At 32.1% G+C, this 18,199-nt stretch overlaps 2 protein-coding genes across 4 annotated transcripts; one reads left to right on the top strand and one right to left on the bottom strand.

The window, feature by feature from the left end:
- Positions 1-365: 365 nt before the first annotated feature.
- LOC116123235 lies at positions 366-2,821 on the bottom strand. The gene is made up of 2 exons (XM_031409036.1): positions 1,586-2,821; positions 366-914 (listed from the first exon to the last, which is right to left on the bottom strand). The coding sequence occupies exon 1, from the start codon at positions 2,754-2,756 to the stop codon at positions 1,740-1,742; it is 1,017 nt and encodes a 338-aa protein (XP_031264896.1). The 5' UTR covers positions 2,757-2,821; the 3' UTR covers positions 366-914; positions 1,586-1,739.
- A 6,905-nt stretch (positions 2,822-9,726) lies between these two features.
- LOC116123131 (MADS-box protein SVP-like) lies at positions 9,727-17,055 on the top strand. 3 transcript variants are annotated; one of them, XM_031408934.1, is made up of 9 exons: positions 9,727-9,865; positions 10,141-10,368; positions 14,897-14,975; positions 15,290-15,351; positions 15,441-15,540; positions 15,632-15,673; positions 16,276-16,317; positions 16,409-16,566; positions 16,792-17,055. In XM_031408934.1, the coding sequence occupies exons 2-9, from the start codon at positions 10,184-10,186 to the stop codon at positions 16,808-16,810; spliced, it is 687 nt and encodes a 228-aa protein (XP_031264794.1). In that variant the 5' UTR covers positions 9,727-9,865; positions 10,141-10,183; the 3' UTR covers positions 16,811-17,055. The 3 variants fall into 3 exon arrangements, with proteins under 3 accessions (XP_031264794.1, XP_031264792.1, XP_031264793.1); XM_031408932.1 differs by having other exon boundaries at positions 9,736-9,865; positions 10,176-10,368; XM_031408933.1 differs by having other exon boundaries at positions 9,760-9,865; positions 10,183-10,368.
- The last annotated feature ends 1,144 nt before the right edge of the window (positions 17,056-18,199 follow it).

The raw sequence follows: 18,199 nt of genomic DNA, 5'->3' as shown, positions 1-18,199 counted from the left end.
TTTGGATCATTTGTTACCAAGGCAAATGAAATGAACTTACATGTCCGTTCATAGTAACTATCTGGAAACTGCAATATGTTCCATTATCAGCTGCTCGTAGTGTTCAATTTCAACATACGTCAATCCAAATATCCAAAAGGTTCAAGACTATATTTAGAAGTCAGTAATAGATGTTCATCAACTTAAGATTACTTATTAACATCTACCAGCTTTGATGTCCATAACTGCAACTTTCTAATCCATTTTGGATAACAAACCAAGAAATTCAAGAGAAGACGAGAAATTTGATATGACCTTTCGTATATCCTGTAATTCAAATGAGCTAAAGACTCCCAATCACACAAACTAGGGAAATATAAGTAGTCTATTGATATGAATTATATTGATAAAAGAGTAACAGATGCAATAACATTCAAAGGAAAATTATTAAGCAAAAAAGAAACATACATATTAGCATTTCGAGGTGCTAGTAGCCTCCCACCAATATTCACTAAGAAAACAACTTAACCCCTTTTCACGATATTTGCTCAATTTATATGCACACTTGATTCCCCACTAATAATTCCACATGGATTATTCCTCTAACTCTCTCTTATTGCCCTTCTGCCCACTAATGCCCCTTCTCCTCTTTGTCCTCAAGGAGAAAAAATGCCCCTTCTCCTCTTTGTCCTCAAGGTGAAAATGAGGAAATTGGATGTTGATCACATCATAGAAGTCAACAGCAATAGATGTTCATCAACTTAACATTACTTAATAAATCTACCAGCTTTGATGTCCATAACTGCAATTTTCTAATCCATTTTTGGATAACAAACCAAGAAATTCAAGAGCAGACGAGAGTTTCCCTTACACACCAAATCTAACCATGTATTGCTCTGCCACTGTTCTGTTTATTACCAATAAATTGTCACCATCTGCAATAGTTGGGAACAGATTATTGCTGATTGTTGGAACAAAAGGCCAACATGCAAAGTAAACGAAAACCTTCATCGGCTAATAGGGAACAGACTATAAAATCACAAACAAAACCAAATAAATCAACATGTTTTTTTAATTTAGTGTATGAGAGATGAAGGATAGACTACTCATTGCTAAGTTAGATATTTATCAAGCAAGAATCACATTGCTGCAACTTACAGTCCAAATAACTGAGCACGATATAACTCAAAATGCATAACAAACATAACTAAAACGCAGTGCAGTTCCAAAGACAATGATCTACCCAAACCTGGACTACAAAAATTCCACCATCCATCAGAATTTTACAATTTAGCCAAATTAAGGTCCCCACAGTTGAAATATAGAAATGCTGGAACCAATGATCAAACACATTTTCAATGAGGATATTTACAGAATAATATGTGCAAAAGCTACTTCCACTATAATAATTCAATTGACCCATCACCAAATGCTTCAAGTGACTTCCACAGAGTACATTCAATCAACAATTTAGAGAAGACACTGAAATCAATCGTTAAAAAGTTGGGTGAAATAACATAGCTGCATATCATTAAGTTTACAACTACTTACAGCTAATTGCAAAAAAAATAAACAAATAAAAAGACAAAACTACAACAAGCAGTACCTAGAAATTTCACAAAACATACGCAGCTGAGCATTCATTCATCATTCTCCACTCCTACCCCTATCATCACATCCACCAAAATCGCTCGCTGAAAATTGCATTGCTTATCATCCTTATAGACATCTTATAACCCGACCTAGCCTCCTGGTTAAAGCTAAATAGGACTCTTCCTTGGCCTTCCTCTTTTCTTAAGCACCACTTGCTGATCATTAATAACTTTAACATTCCCACCCTGAGCCTCAACACCAACACCAACACCAACTCCAACACCACCACCACCACCACCAACACCACCACCAACACCACCACTACCAACCTTGGGTCCCGCTGCCACAACACCACTACCACTACCACCACCACCACCCTGAAACATCGGCGGCATCCAATTAGGAAACCCTGACGTAGATGGAGGTGTCGCCACACCATTTTCCGGATTCGCAGCTGAATACCCCATCGGAAAGAACCCCCAGCAACAATAGTAAGCCTCCTTCCCCGGAACCAACGGAGGCAATTTCGGTATTAAGACTGCATGAAATCCTCTTTGACAATTCTGACATCTTAAACAACAATTCTCATAAACCTTTGGATACTCGTATAATATATAACAGTACGGACACGTTGTCCAGAAAGTTGACAATTTTGATCGCTGCTCCTCCTCCTGCCGATTATGATTATTTTTCTTTGTACTGTTCTGCGACCGGCCTCTTCTCACGGGCAATTTACCTTGGTGGGTGGAATCAGAATTTTTTAAATCGACCTTAGTAAAAAGAATTAGCTCGTGATCGTACGGCGATTTCTTCCGTGTGTCGGATAAAACAGCCCAGGCATCGGCCACGAGCTTGAAGGCTCGATCTGCGAAAGGGTACTTGTTTTTGTCAGGGTGGAGGAGCAGCGCGAGCCTGCGGAACTGTTTCTTGATGAGATCCTGATCGTCAGATCGACGGTCGATTTGTAAGATGGAGTACCAATCGTGATGGTTATTTATGCGTTTGTCCGCAACGAGGAGGACGTCGGCTACGGCTAAGATCTGATCTGAGCCTTCTAACAGAGGTTCGGTTTCTTGGGCGAGGATCGCGAACTCTTTTGACCCGTTAAAATCGCCTTGGCTAAGGAGCTTCTCCGCCACTCCGAGCAAGCGTTCAGCTTCAGCTCTGTTGGAGTTCTGTTCCATTCTTGTTTGATTCTTTTTTCTGGGTGGACTTGAAACGTGTTTGGATGGTAAAAAAATTCTGACGTTAAAAATGAAAATTGGTTTCTTTAAATGGCTATTATTAGTGAGGAAGGGTGTTCACTATAGGTTAATTGAGAAATTACGAAAATTTTAGTCCTTAAAGTTTTGTAGGTTTTTAAAATGATATCATTACTTAATACCTTTAAATTTAATTTTAATTTTTCCAAATCATGAACCAGAGTGAAAATTATAATTAAAATAGTTTGATTATAAGGCTAATGCAAGTCACAAGAATTGATTATGATTAAGCTTATTTGTACATCAACCGTCAATTTTTCTTTTGATTATTCAGTTTTTATATAATATTTATCAAGTTTATGAAGTTATATAAACGTCATTATCTGATAGGTGTTAAAGTAAAAATGATAGTTTTAAGAATTAGAAGACTGCATTTATAAATAATTTCACCAAATTTCATGTATTAAAATTGTTTAGTTTAATCGGTAAAATGTGTGAAATTAAAACTAAAACTTACGACAGCTCCATGTTTTTAGTTTGATTAATTTGCTATTTTGTAAATTAGAGAAATATCATTTTTTTAATAATAAAATATTTATCTGAATATTTATAAAAAAAAGTATTGTCATAGGTAAAAAAAAAATCTTATAACAAAAGATTTTGTATAAAATGATGTCTTAGAAAATAAATAAATAAATAATAAGTTCAATTTTTTGTATTGGGTTTATGTCACGTCCTTTTATATCGAAATATTTATAAGAATCTTTTTTTTTCTTCAGCAATTGGAATGAGAAATGGGGCGTGCCGATATCCTTTCAGCGCAGGAGACGCTCCGCTCGACTCTGGAGATTGACGAGTAGGATAGGAGCAAATCTGTGGGCTGCGACATGGGCCCTCCATTCATTGCTTTATAACAGAAACCAGCCCATTTTGGCCCATGCTGATCCTATCTCAGTTATTGATGTCCAGGCCCTGCGAACTTTGGATGAGGCTCTTCTTTTTCGGTTAAGTAATATACTCTAGCATAGGCCAGATACTTGAGACGTCATGGGCCTCCTTATACAGATATTGGGCCCTCCTTTTCAAAACTTACACACTACCACGTTCCATTGTTTCTAAACAATCAATATGTGAAATATGCATTGAGAGGCTATGGGCCTCCCTAGCACATGTATTGAAATTCCTTTGTTTAGCTTAAATTTTACGCTTTTAAGCCTTTTATGCATCTTTAAAATGTTGGTATATATTTATTTGTCCTTATTTTTTAAAAGTATTTTGATTTATATATATATAGAACATACATATATTATCCTGTTGTGCTCGAAATAAACAGAATCCATGCTTTAAGTCAAGAAAATGTTAAAATATTTGTAAAAGATACATAAATGTCAAAACAATTTTTGAGTAAATGTTACCCTAATATCAAACATTGGAGGGAAATATAATGAGGGGATGTTTGTCTAAGATTAGCTTATAAGCTCTAAAATTAAATTGACATGTTTGTTTATAATTTTTTTTTTTAATTTATAAGTTAAGCTTATAAACTAAAAAAAATAAGTCAAGGGAGAGATACTTTTTTTTTTTTTTTTTATAAGTACTCTGCTTATAAGTTAGTTTGATCAAGTATATTATCATATTATCCTTGTTTAATTTTAAAATTCTATAGTATACCCTTATTTAATGTAATATCTTTTTTAGTTATTTTATAATAAAATGTATTTATAAGCCACATTTTATCAAACACGTCAACTACTTATCAGTTACTTATAAATACTTTAACCAAACACGTAATTGTTTAAAATTTTAAATATTTATAAGCTAAAATTAGCTTATAAATACTTGTTGCTTAAAATTTTAAATGTTTATAATCTAAAATTAGTTTATAAACACGTGTATATTATTGCTTTCTTTATCTTGAAATACATCCATAAAGAAAGGTTGAAATAGAAAGAAAGATAAATGTACTTGACATTTTATTATAATGTGTAATATCATCGAAAAATTAAAATCAGTATAATTTTCTAATGGAGCATAGTACGCGTGCACATTGATGCTGACATCTGGCCTCAGAATAATGGGAATGGTCATCTTGATTACTGCAAGAATCACCTTAAAGTTCACAATTAGTTAATTTATTACAAGCTCCCTAAGCTATCCAGTGGATCGGTTTAAAATTAATTGGTTGACAATAGTTATTTTGACTCGGGCTTTTAAAAAAGGAGCACTAGGCACGTGTAAGCACAATATTTGAGTCGTAATGGTAATTATCATTTATCTAATCTAGTGAGGTGTCCATCCGAAGCTCCTTGGTCTCCTCAAATATAGATTTTGTTTGTAACGTTGTATTACTGTAAATATTAATTAACGCATAGCACCATTTTTCTAGGGCATTTATTTATTTTACGAATGGACATCCTTCCTGAGTAGATGGAATCATACAAGAATTTAAATAATAAAATTAATTACATTAAGCTTTTACATATTATATATTTACAATAACATTAGAAATATAAAGATTTATATGTAAAATGATATGACAGGAAATAAATGTAATAGTTAATATAATAAGTTTGATTTTTTGTATCTCTTGTGACCACATCATTTTGTACAAAACTTATTGTAAAATTTCTTTGTACCTCTAACATTATTCATATATTTAAGATATTATTTGGTTTTTTCTTTTTTTAATTTTTTGAGGGTGGAATATGGGAGCGAGTGAAAAGGGTGAGACAACATTGTAAAAGAAGTTGATAAGTGAAGAACCATGTAATTAATAGAATTGAGATTTAAGGACGACGATGGATTTCACTTGTTTGTTCCCATGGTCATGACCACTAAGGATGCCTGAGCTATCGAAGCAAATAAAATGGTGTTGCATATAAAAAGTTTCTTACATGGAATGTATTTATAACCATTCAAAGATGAGATAAGTATCATAAAGCTCATATTTTCTTCACATAAGAAGGCAAAATGAACCCAAAAAAGGGAGGGACGTGGTCGCTCCCAGTAGTCCCCACCTAGGAGATGTATAACTACTTTCACTTATACGCATGAGATTCTTACATTTCATTATTTTTCTTTCTAGGATTCTATATCATTATGAAATCTACTATGTATATATTGTATTATCGAACTACTTAAAAAAAAAAGTTATCATAAATTATTTTTACTGCTCAGTTAAATAAATATGTATTGAAGTTCCTACATGCTTTATGTAAACTGTGGAAGATCCAGGAATCGGAAGCACGGCCTCTCTCTAATGTGGGTAAAAGTAGAATGTCAATGCTCTGAATCTGCACAATTGGTATTTTTTCAGGACCAGCTGAAACTGGGCCTGAAAAACCTCGAAAACTCTTTTTCTTTTGGCTACATTTTGGTCCATCATATTTTTATGTTCAACTTTTTTTTTTTCTTTTTTCTTTTAACGATAGTTCATATTAATCTTTTTTTTTTTTTACTGTTTAATCCAAGCATTTAATTTAATGTATTGTTTGTAATTAACTAACGCGCTTTTTTCTGGGGCCACAAAATATAAATACAAATAATGAAAAATATTTATTCGTGAATGGATTTTCTTCAATCTCTCGCCAAGTTTTATAATAGTTTTCTGTTGCTCTCTTAAATTTAAGTAAAATGTATTCCTTTAAATATGCTTTGTCAGAATTAAACCAAAAACCAATTCATATCCCACACTTGTCACTAGGATTATCATTATCATTATTGTATCTTTGCTTATACTGCAAAATTTTTAGCTATAATATTCAGGGGCATTTTGCTAAGACCATCCTGCACTATATTAATTGTTGGATTCTGTTGTATTTTCGGTAAATTAATAAAATATTGAAATATAAATAGTTATATTGATTAAGCTTTAAAGTTGGAATTCCAATTTAAAAAGTAGCATTATTTTTATCATATTCGGCCAAGACGCTTAATAATAATATCTTTAAATAACTATTATTGGGTGGTCTAATGGTAAAATATGACTTTTTGGTGTATTACTCAAGAAGTCATTTGTTTAATCTATCTGGATTATTAATAGGTGTAATCACATAGAGGATTTATCCAACTATTAACTTTAGGGACCTAAAAGATTAATTGAGTTATGTGCAAACTAACCCAAACATCTCGATCACAAAAAATAATAATAATAATAATAATATGTTAAATAAAGTGATGACAGCCATCAATACCATCGACAACAACTTTGAGTAACCTCTTCTATATTTTATCCATTTATTTAGAGCAATTCATATTATTTATATTAATTTTTAAAAGAAAATGTAATAAATATTGAGGCAAACAATAGCGTGAAAAATAAAAAAATAAGGCTACTTTCTATTATGCGGAGGAATAATACATCTATTCATCAGAAAGAAATGGATACGAATCTCTTTATTGGTAAATAATATTTTCTGACTGATGTGACGATAGCCTTTAACAAAAACTATACCATATTAAAGCCATTGACGATTCTATTTATAGTCTAGTGCAATCTCTATCACATCAATTCTTAAATTTATGCCTTATGCCAATAATAAATTTTATTTTTACCCTTTTTACGCCTTTTTAAATAAACAAATTATAAAGTCTATTTACCAATGTGTTATAAATCATATGATCGAATATTAAACGACTAATCAATTATTAATTAAACATCTTACATTTCGGTCGTTACAAGTTAATTGATATAAAAACTTAGCACAAATATTCTGGAATATAAATAATGTGTCATACAATATAATATTTTTATTGATGATGTAGAGAATTTCTAATATAAATACATGTCCGCTTTATCAACACGTGTGCATCACTTAATGTAATTGATAATATATTTTGTAATCGACCAGACAAATTTGTGATGTAATTTCAAATTAATTTCACTTTTCTTTTTAAAGTAGAAAAATAATAGACAAAATAATTTTTAAAAAAAGGAAAATTTGATGAATTTCAAGCAATGTTTTAAAACCCAACCCGGGGTGAAATCCGGCAAAGTTTTCGGGTCCCGGGTTGACTGGTTTAACCGATTTAAAACTCAACAAATACAACCCTAAAAATTCCTTCAAGTCCCTACATGTTTGAACTTTCTCAAACAAACCCCAACTGAAAATCGACCGGCTACTGATTGGCAGCGGTGACACCCCAGATGCAACCCAAATCTTTCCCTGAGCCTATTTCCATTTAAATCTACCCAAGATCTGGCCGAAATAGGTTAGATTTCGGCCAGATTTCACCGACACCGGCGTGGGTATACCAAGCTAGATCTCATCCACGCAGAAGCCCACAAACCTCCCCATCACCCAGGAATTACTCCCCTATTCCTCCCGACCAAAACCCACCTCACCCCACCCCCGTTAGCCTAGCCAATCGCCGGAAAAATCTCATTGTTGCTGTTGCCAAGTTTCTTCGATTTCCGGTCGATTTACTCACCGGAAATCAACGACTCGACCACCATTGTATTCAGCGGACCTTAGTCTTCAAAAGCCCTAACCTTCCGGCCGTCGATTGTTCACCGATCATCCTCCCAAATCTTAGGGTTTAGAGGTGAATTGGAAAAGTTAAACCCGACCCATTGAAGTTGTTGGGTCCCGGTTAAACTGGTCGGGCCGGGCCGGGTTTTAAAACAATGATTTCAAGTATACAAAAGTTTGTTCATCAATTACTTTTGGGCGGTCAAACGGTTCGATAGAGATTTTTTTGTGTATTATTCAAGAGGTCTTGAGTTCAAATACCTTTTCGGGTACTAATAGGGGTAGCCAATAGTAACCGAAGCTCTTATCTATTCGATAGTTTTAAGGTTTTGAGAGATTAGTGGAGGTACGCGTAAACTGATACACATCTCTACTCATAAAATAATAATAAAAAAATTGTTCAACTGTTATGCTACTATTTTTAGTTGACTGTTTAGAGCTATACATTAAGTACTTAAATAATGAACTTTAAAAATTAGTATTTTCTCATTTCTATTTATACAAACCCTGAAAACCAATTTATCATTTCATATTCACCAAAAAATAAAGTCATAATAAAGAATTATATATTAATTAATTGAATTTACCAGCTTCAGTATAACTTTAATCTGATTTCATAATTATAAACGAAACATTTGATTGGAACTGAAAACGAAGAGGAAGATAGTCAAAATACAAATAAATATGTAATGGTGACCCATTTATATGATATCTCAATGAATAAACAGTAAAATACTTTTTTTGCACAAAAATAATGACTTAATAACACGTTTCCACCTAAATATTTTTAAAATATTATTTTATTATTTAAATTTATATTTTATTTCTAATTCCAATATTATTAAGACCACATATCATTATTATTCTCTTTTCCGATCATTACTTATCAAAACCTTTTAAACTCTATTCCTATCGATCTTATCAATTGTTGATAATCGACTGATTATGGTTTGTACAATCACTTATTCCAAATTAAATTTTGATTAATTTTAATTATTAAAATCTAATATCCTCTCATTAAAAAATTTATTAGTCTTTTCTTCTCAAATAGTGTAGTGTAGAAATATAAATTTAAAAAATAAAATAATATTTTTTTATTATTTTTTGAATATAAAATTAAATAATAAAATAGGATTTTAAAATTTGCGAGTAAGAAAGCCGTATTAGGGAAAAAACTCATAAATTGAGAGGATTTTAAATCATTAAATGTTTGAGAATAGGAGGTACAAGTCATTATTGCTATTAGATGGTGGCAGCACGGCTATGTATGTACGAAAAGAGATTGTCCACATAAAAGAAACGAAAAAAAAACACTTATTTAAAATTTTAATTAAAAAATTAAGTTCGCGTTGATTTATGTCTCAGTAGTTGTGTCTTAATCAGTTCTATCTCTCTTCGTATATTAACCTGTAGTTATCTTAATTACTTAGTTAAGTATAAATATATATTAAAATAATTTTAAAAAAGATACTGTTTGGCTATAAAAGGGAAGGCAACCTTTCCTTTCTTGAACACACAACTATGTCTCTCTCTCTCTTTAAAATTACTTTCTCCAATTAGTTTAGTGCCTTTTGGTAGCTGTGTGAGATCAGTTCAGACCTAAAACACCACTCGGAGAAGGTAAATAAGAAACAAACCCCCTCTCTCTCCCACACACTAAAATCTTTAATCTGTCATTCTTCTGTAATTGTTTGCATGTTCATGAGTTATGATTGGTGGGTTTTTTTTTCTATTTTATTTTAAAACTTTTTCTGGGTTTCTTAACCTGGATCTAAACCGGGTCTTTAACTAGGGTTTCTGCTAGGATTCTTTCATAAATTGGAAGAAAATCCACTTCATTTTTACCCCTTTTAGTTCCATTTTATATGTATGGTTTCTTACTTTCTTATACTTAGAAAATGTGAAAGTTATGGGTTGATGATTTTTGGAGGGTGAAGAATGGCGAGAGAGAAGATCAAGATCAAGAAGATTGATAACGTAACGGCCAGGCAAGTCACCTTCTCTAAGAGGAGGCGAGGTCTCTTTAAGAAGGCTGAAGAGCTTTCTGTTCTCTGTGACGCCGAGGTTGCTCTCATCATTTTCTCAGCTACTGGCAAGCTCTTTGAATACTGCAGCGCCTCCAGGTATTTTCCAATTCCATTTTTTTTTTTTTTATCTATATTAAAATCCGTACGATAAATCTATAACTTTTCTTCTTCAACTCCACATATTATTTCGGTCCTTCGTCCTCCCGTCTCTGCGTTTATGTGTTTTCGTCTCTTTGTCTTTGTGTTTGTCCGCGCGTGAGAGAGACTCCTTCAAGTTTCCACTCTTTCCGATCACGTTCGATCTCTCAAGCAGCAAGAAATTTTTTTTACAGAAGGGAATAAAGCAACTTCTTTGCTGAAATTCCATGGTCGCTTTAAAAAAAACGTCGTATTTTGGTTAACACTCTCAGACTTGATTAATTCTACGGACTCTTAGAGTTTATTTTAATTAAGAGTGAAAATCGTCACGGCCACTTCCAAGATCTTTGTTATCTCCTCCATTGAATTGCATTTTTAGATTTTCTGGTCAACGGCAGTCTCGCATCAGACCTAAAACTTTGATTTATATGGTTGTTTGTTACAGCGGGTACAGACTTTGGCGGAGTCTCAATCCCGTTGTGACTTTTCTTGAAATATATACAATTTTCATTATATTCTTAACTGACCTATTATTTTGTCATAAAATAACAAAATAAATATCAATATTATAACTTCATCTCTGTATTTGAGCTCAACTATTTTAAATATTCAACGAATTCAACCATACGGTGAATGTACTTACGCCTCTATTTAATTGTTTAATTGGTGTCAAGGTGAGAAATATAAATATACATTAAAACAATTATGTTATATGTCTTAAATTAAATATAAGAAGTAATTATTTCAGTTTATTTTTCAGGTTGTTTTGGCTTAAATACATTCCTTATTACGTATTTATATTTGAATACAACTAACTAATCTAGGATACTGTTATGGTAGTTAAGAAAATAAAAATGGTAATAAATTTCATTGAGTCAATTGTATAAGTATAAAGTAGTTTTCGAAAGGACACAAGTTGAGTGAGGATGCATGGGGATGGGGGATGGTTTAAGGGTTAAATGTAAGTATTGTATATGTATAATTTTACCCCAAACATATTAATAAATACTTAATTGTTTATATTATAATAAGGTTTGAAGTTAAATATATTGTCAATACTTATCATTTCATCAGTAAAATTATAAATAATTTCTGGGTGCATGTTAGGTACAGTAGTTGTTATTGTGTTTGTTTGTGTTGTATAAGAGGCTTTGGAATTGGTTTTCATCCGCTTTTAAGTTCAAGAGTTTGATTTATGTATGAAATGGATACAAGATTACAAGTAATCTGTGTATGTTTGACAGCAACTTTCCAGACCTATAAATTGATGGTTATGAAAATGCTGTTAATTTTTTTTTTTTTTTTTGATAAGAATTGATGGTTATCATTTCATGATTTAAAAATTTGCTAGTACTTAATATCATAAACAGGTTAAATAACGAAATGTAACATATGAAACATCTTACAGATCATTCTTTGGTGATGGTTGTATATTGTATGTTTTGGAGATGGTCTTGTATAGGTTTTTGTTTTCATCCTAACCCAGGTTTGTCGGGTGGTAGGCTGTGCATTGGACTTTTGTTTTTGATCCTCCTAAGGGTTTGTCTTGTAGTAGGCTGACCGCCTTTATAGGTCTCTTTATACATTCTTTTCCTTTTTCTATTTAAAGCTTAATTAACACACCACACCCCCTCCAAAAAAAAAAAAAACCCAGATCAGTCTCATTAAAAAACTGAACAATAATGAATACTGGTTGAAGTATATGTTACAAGTTTTATTTTAATTAGAATTTCTATCTTGATAAGAAAGAAGGATTTTACTATGAAGGGAGAGGAGAGGAGCAAATATCAATATATTCAGTGAATTGAAGTTTTACTTTAACTTTGATATAGTTTTTTCTAATATTTGAACGTTATAGTCTTCATTATAACAAATTATGCTTTCATAATTCAGCGAGACTAGCTGAAGATCAAGATACATTACTTGTTGATATTGAAAGTTATGACTGATGGTTAAGCATCTTATGGCACATTCAGAAGCATTAATATTCAAACTTATGATTAATGTTCATGAATGTGTCATAAGACCGTAAGTTTTTTTTTTTTTTTTTTTTATCAAATTTAAAGCCTTTTGAGTTTTTGAGAATGTTGGTATCATCCTTATCATTCAAGGTTCCACATGAAAAGTCCTCCTGTATTTTTGGGTTTCCATAGTAGCAGACAACCATTTAACTTTCTTGGTTTCAAAGGGTAGCTGATTTGAATAATGACTGTTATCATTTTAATGAACACGATTAAGTTGGTCGGCAAAACTGAGCAGGCCAATATTAGTTTTACTTTTTACTTGAATGTGGCTAATAAAGGATTTAACCAAACTGAAATCAAGCTAGATGTTGGTTTAATTAAGGTGAAAGACTCTGGTTGACATTCTAAATTAAGCTCGATGGTAGTTCATTTAAGGTGAAAGAGTCTAGCTAATTTACCTTCTAATGGGACTTGTTTGTGCAAGGGTTTGAAAATGTTCAGTTGAGTTTTGGGTCGTTTAGCCTGGACTTGTATATAATATTTGTAAGTTTTTTAAGCTTGAACTTGAGTTGATCTGTTGGTCTCATAAGTTGTGTTTGAATATATATATAAAATTCTTCTAAGTGCAAACTTGAGTCAAGTTCTAATAATTATATATATTGAAGATTGATTGTAACCATGTAAAAGTTGTTCAAAATTTATTCTGACCTTACATTAGTCATCAATGAGTCTTATATGCATGAATGTGTTCGATTCTGAACAAGTTGAATTTAACTTTCTTCAATTTAAGCCAATATTTTGTTAGTTTGATTATAAGTATAAACAAGCTTTTGAGAACTTCCATTGCATGTGGCCTTGTGCAGGTAAAATGTTGTGGACTTATGGTAGATTTGAGTTTGGAGTAAATTCTGATATTACTTTTGAAGAATAGGGCTCTATGGCCTCAAACCAGATTCAATGGGAAAGGTCCATTTGTAAGGAAAAATCATGTATATTGACGCCTAATTGTAAAAGATGCTAACATGATTAAGAATGTCTATGATACCTTAGAGGTACTGCTTCATCTATATCACTAACCAATATACTATTGTTAAAACCTTTATGATAAAGATTGACTAGAGAGAATATTTTCATAGGTGGTGTAAATGCATTGGTTGGTTGTATAGATAACTTGGAACCCGAGTGGTATTCTTAATTTTTTTTTTATATGACTATAGTGAACAAGTAGCTTATTATGTTTCATTACAATATCGCATGTTTTTCCTATTTCTTTTTGAGTTACATGTTTATTGAGGTGATAGTTGTGAACATGATCTTGCTTGAGCTGATATAGATGGGGTTTTGAGGAACAATTGTTATGTAAAGATCATATAGTATGCGTATTCTTATAATTAATTTGATATTAATCTTTATTTCTTAGAGCTGCACGTTAAACTTCACCTAAGTCTCCAAACTTATTACTTTGTTGGAAGTATAATTATTGTTGATTGCTATTGAAATACATCAATTCTGAATTCTGCCATGAATTTGGGGATAAATATATACATTTCTAAATTCCGTTGAATGTGATTAACCCTATGACATAAATTATCATATAAACTATTGCCATGTCTTTTTGTTTCCATGGTTAAGTCTCTTGATTGAAATTCATGTCTTAAATTTATAAGTTGGTTGATGAATAAGAAGTTCTTGCCTTGGCCATTTGATGTGAGGTGTAGTGGATAAATAAGAAGTTGTTGCCTTTAGCCAAGTTTTCTCCTTAAGTGGGAGGTGGAGTCACATTTATAGCCTTTCGGTCAATAAATTTGAATAACAGAAGCTCTTCTCTTCGTCAAGTCACGTTGAAAGGATTTGTGGAAATTCTTCTGTAGTCACGTTGAAAGGATTTGTGGAAATTCTTCTGTATTCTATGCAGGCCAAAGTGGTTATATCATATTACGTCCTTTGTTAATTGTTAGTAACAGAATCTCTAAGGCATCTCGACACGTTTTGACTCTAATTTTACAGTTTGTTCAGAATCTCTTAAGGCATCTAACATTATGTTATAAAGTTGCTAAATTAAGGTGAATGAACTTTGTTATTTAAATAAATTGGATATTACTTTTCATCTCTTATAAATTTTCAAATGGCTAGGTTTTCTGGATTTTCACTTAAATTATCAGTCAATATGTCAGTTGAATGGTTGTATTCTGTTATAACTAATTGCAAATGCTTAAATATATGGGGTGGATGATGGATGATTGGATGTAATGACAGATAACAAACATTTCATTTGGTGAATAGATAGTTCAGTTAGATTAAACATCATTATAATTTTATATAGATCATATATATGATGAATAGGGTCTGATGCCTTCCCAGCTGATGGGATCTTTATTCTAGCAATTAATTGAAACTCCACTTGCCATATATTTTACAGTGTAGTTTCAAACAGTTCAATGTGAACTAATCCTTTACATGGCAAATTTTGCTATGAGTACTGACCTGTCTAACATATTTAGTACATACATTTGGTTGTGAAGCATGAAGGACGCAATTTCAAGGCATAATCTGCACTCTAATAACATCGGAAAGCTTGACCAACCAGCGCACGAACTGCAGGTAATTTATTTGATCAGTTTTGTTAGATTATCATAACTATGTACGTTTTTAAGAGGTTCTAAATGACAAATGGAAAATTACATGGCCATGCCATTAGAATTTCTGAGGTGAATTTTCCAAAAGGCTTGCGGTTCACTAATTTAACTTTTTAATTAAGCATGTTTTTAACTAGTCGAGTATTCAAAAACTGCAATGGAAGAGATTTTCAATTCACTTGCATGGGCTAACTTGGCATCACATATATAAATTTCTTTTTTCCAGTAATTGTCAAGTTTTACATATCAGAACTGACTGGCAATTCTATTCTTATGTAGCTGGAAAATAGCAACGACATCAGATTGAGTAAGGAAGTTGCTGATAAGAGCCATGAACTACGGTATATATTTTATTGTATTTATACTGTATTTTTACTTTGGTAAGTTAGCTAAAATTCCCCTTTATTATTAATATTACCTTTTATAATAGACAAATGCAAGGAGAAGATCTTAAAGGATTGAATATAGAGGAATTACAACAACTCGAAAAAATGCTTGAATCAGGACTTGGGCGTGTTCTTGAAACAAAGGTATGTATTTTTTTAATTTTATTGCTAACTAAATATATATATGTACCATGATTCATGCAAGTGTTCACATGAGTTTTATTTTCCCTATCAGAGTGAAAGGATTATGAGCGAGATCTCTTCACTTGAAAGAAAGGTTAGAAGATAAATATTTTCCCTTTTGTTCATGATCTTTCTTACTAATTTAAAGCTAGCAGTCTCTGTTTGTGGTTGAAGCAATAGTGTACTAGAAGGATAACAAACAAGTTTCTTCATAAGGATATATTAATTGAGATCATCTCAAAGTCAGAGAGGAGATATTCATGGAAATACATTATGTTTTTATTGACTTTAAAATTCAATAAATAGATGATATGAAAATAATGTTTATCTATAATACATGAATCAACTAAAATATGTGGACTTCCACTCTTGAGAGTTTTTATCTTTTCATATATATAATGACTTTAATTTTTTGGCATTAAAATTTTCCACAAAAGATCTTTCTATTTATAATATTAGCAATTTTGAAATGTACATGCAGATTTTCAGTTTGCATTATAATTTTAAGGACACAGTCATGAGCTATAGCTTAAGTTCTTTAATTTCCATATAATGGTGTGCAATGCTTTATATATATATATATATATATATATATATCAAGGCTCTTCGGTTGAAGGCCTCTCCAGTTTGCTGTTGATTATTAAGATACCATAAGTCGAGTTCTATCTTGAGTTTTCAACTTGGTACTATTTGCAGGGAGCACAACTATTGGAGGAGAATAGACAGCTAAAACAGAAGGTATAAGAATTCATTTTGGCTGACTGTTATAATAATTTTATTTATTTCATTTTATTTGAAAATGGCGAGGGATCTTTCAAATTTGGAACAGGTGGCCAACTTGTATAAGGGAAAAAGCCTCGTCCTAGCTGATTCAGAAATCGCAATCCAGGAAGAAGGGTTGTCATCAGAATCTGCTACTAATGTTTGCAGCTGCAGCAGCGGCCCGCCTACAGAGGATGACAGTTCTGATACTTCTCTCAAATTAGGGTAAGCTTAATTATCAGTATAGGGTCATGCATATGTAAATGAATCTTATCTCCCAATTCAATAGTTTAAGCTTATCACAATGTTTCTGCATTTTGATAAAAGAGACGAGACTGAGAAAGCGACCTTAATATTGATAGAATAATTAATGCGAAGTCAATATGCAAGGGTACTGCTGGACATTTTTAATTTTCTTTTGATCAATTTGCTGCTTCAACTATTTTGTAGGCTTCCGTTCTCTTGCTGAATTGGGGAGGACGAAGTGGATATCTTCCGATCGTGGCATGTGGCCACATCAAACCTTACATTCTCCCACATGGCCTCATGTCACAATTTGAAAAATATGTATAGGTGATTAATCCGAATAAGGTCATAATATGAGTTATAGCAAGTATTACTTACATAAAAGCTCAATACATGAATAATGACGGTCATATCCTTTTAAATTGAATACTCTTTCGGTTATTACAATGCATGATATTTTATATAAGTATTTTATGAGTTTTTCTAATTTATGAATGAACTTCTTATAAGTTATTTGTGGTCCACTTTAATTTTGACATTTAACTTTATGTACACCAAATATAATAGATAAAATGTGTATGTTAAAATATCCAAATAAGGTTATTGATATAAACATGAAAGCTAATTTATACATTAAATGGACTAATTAGCCTCAAAAGATTCACATGATCTTTAAATGCTTTAATCGGCCATCCTTTGGTCATGGGATTGGTGAGCAGTAATTCCGTATCTTTTGCTCTTTAACATGACCTTTGCCAGAAAAATATTTTATATCTGAATGCTCGTTGTGACTACTATTTTTGTTATTCTCTGAGAAGAAAATGATAGTTATCACAGTAAATCTTTAATAGCCTTGCAATGGGGTTAAAAACTCTTAAATCAGGTATAAAGTTTTTCAACCATAAAACTTGAGATGTAGCCTCAGAGAACGTAATAAATTTTGCTTTTATTGTGGATGTTGCAATTATATTCTCCTTAATGCTTTTTCAAGATATAACACCATTAGCAAGCATAAATATATATATCCAAAAGTAAATTTTTTAGAATCTTTACATTCACTTAAATTAGAGCATGTATACCCAATCACCTCCAAATGATCAGTGTTTGTATGTAAGCATATAAGCCTTGGTTCTTTGCAAATAACTAGACTTGGCAAACGGACGGGTCGGATAGGTACCAATCGGGTAATTACAGGTAATGGGTAAGGGTAAAAAAATTTCACGGGTTTGAAAATGCATGACCTGTACCCACCTGTACGGGTACGGATCGACCTCACGGGCCACTCGCGAAAAACAAAATTATATGAAAGGAGGACAATCTGTTGGTTTTATATTTGCGTGAAAGGTCCATCATTAAGTCAAAGAGCCTGTAATAATTAAGTACTTATTCAGGGGAGAGGTGGCGTGATAGTTTTTAGTCTTCTGAAGTGATTTTTTGGCATGGAATCTAAGGAAGAAGATGGCAGAGATTAGTGCTACTGCTAAAGCTGCTCTTGTGAGAGGGATGAAGTAGGAGGAAAACTCATTTATGACCACGAAAGCCTTGCATTAAATAGTAATGGATGCGTTTGGTTTATTATTTTGGATAAGATTTTGGTGATAGTATTGGATAA

This window comes from Pistacia vera, unplaced genomic scaffold (genome assembly GCF_008641045.1).
Source record: "Pistacia vera cultivar Batoury unplaced genomic scaffold, PisVer_v2 Contig140, whole genome shotgun sequence".
In the NCBI taxonomy this organism is placed as follows: domain Eukaryota; kingdom Viridiplantae; phylum Streptophyta; class Magnoliopsida; order Sapindales; family Anacardiaceae; genus Pistacia; species Pistacia vera.
This window is presented reverse-complemented; position numbering and strand designations above follow the sequence as displayed.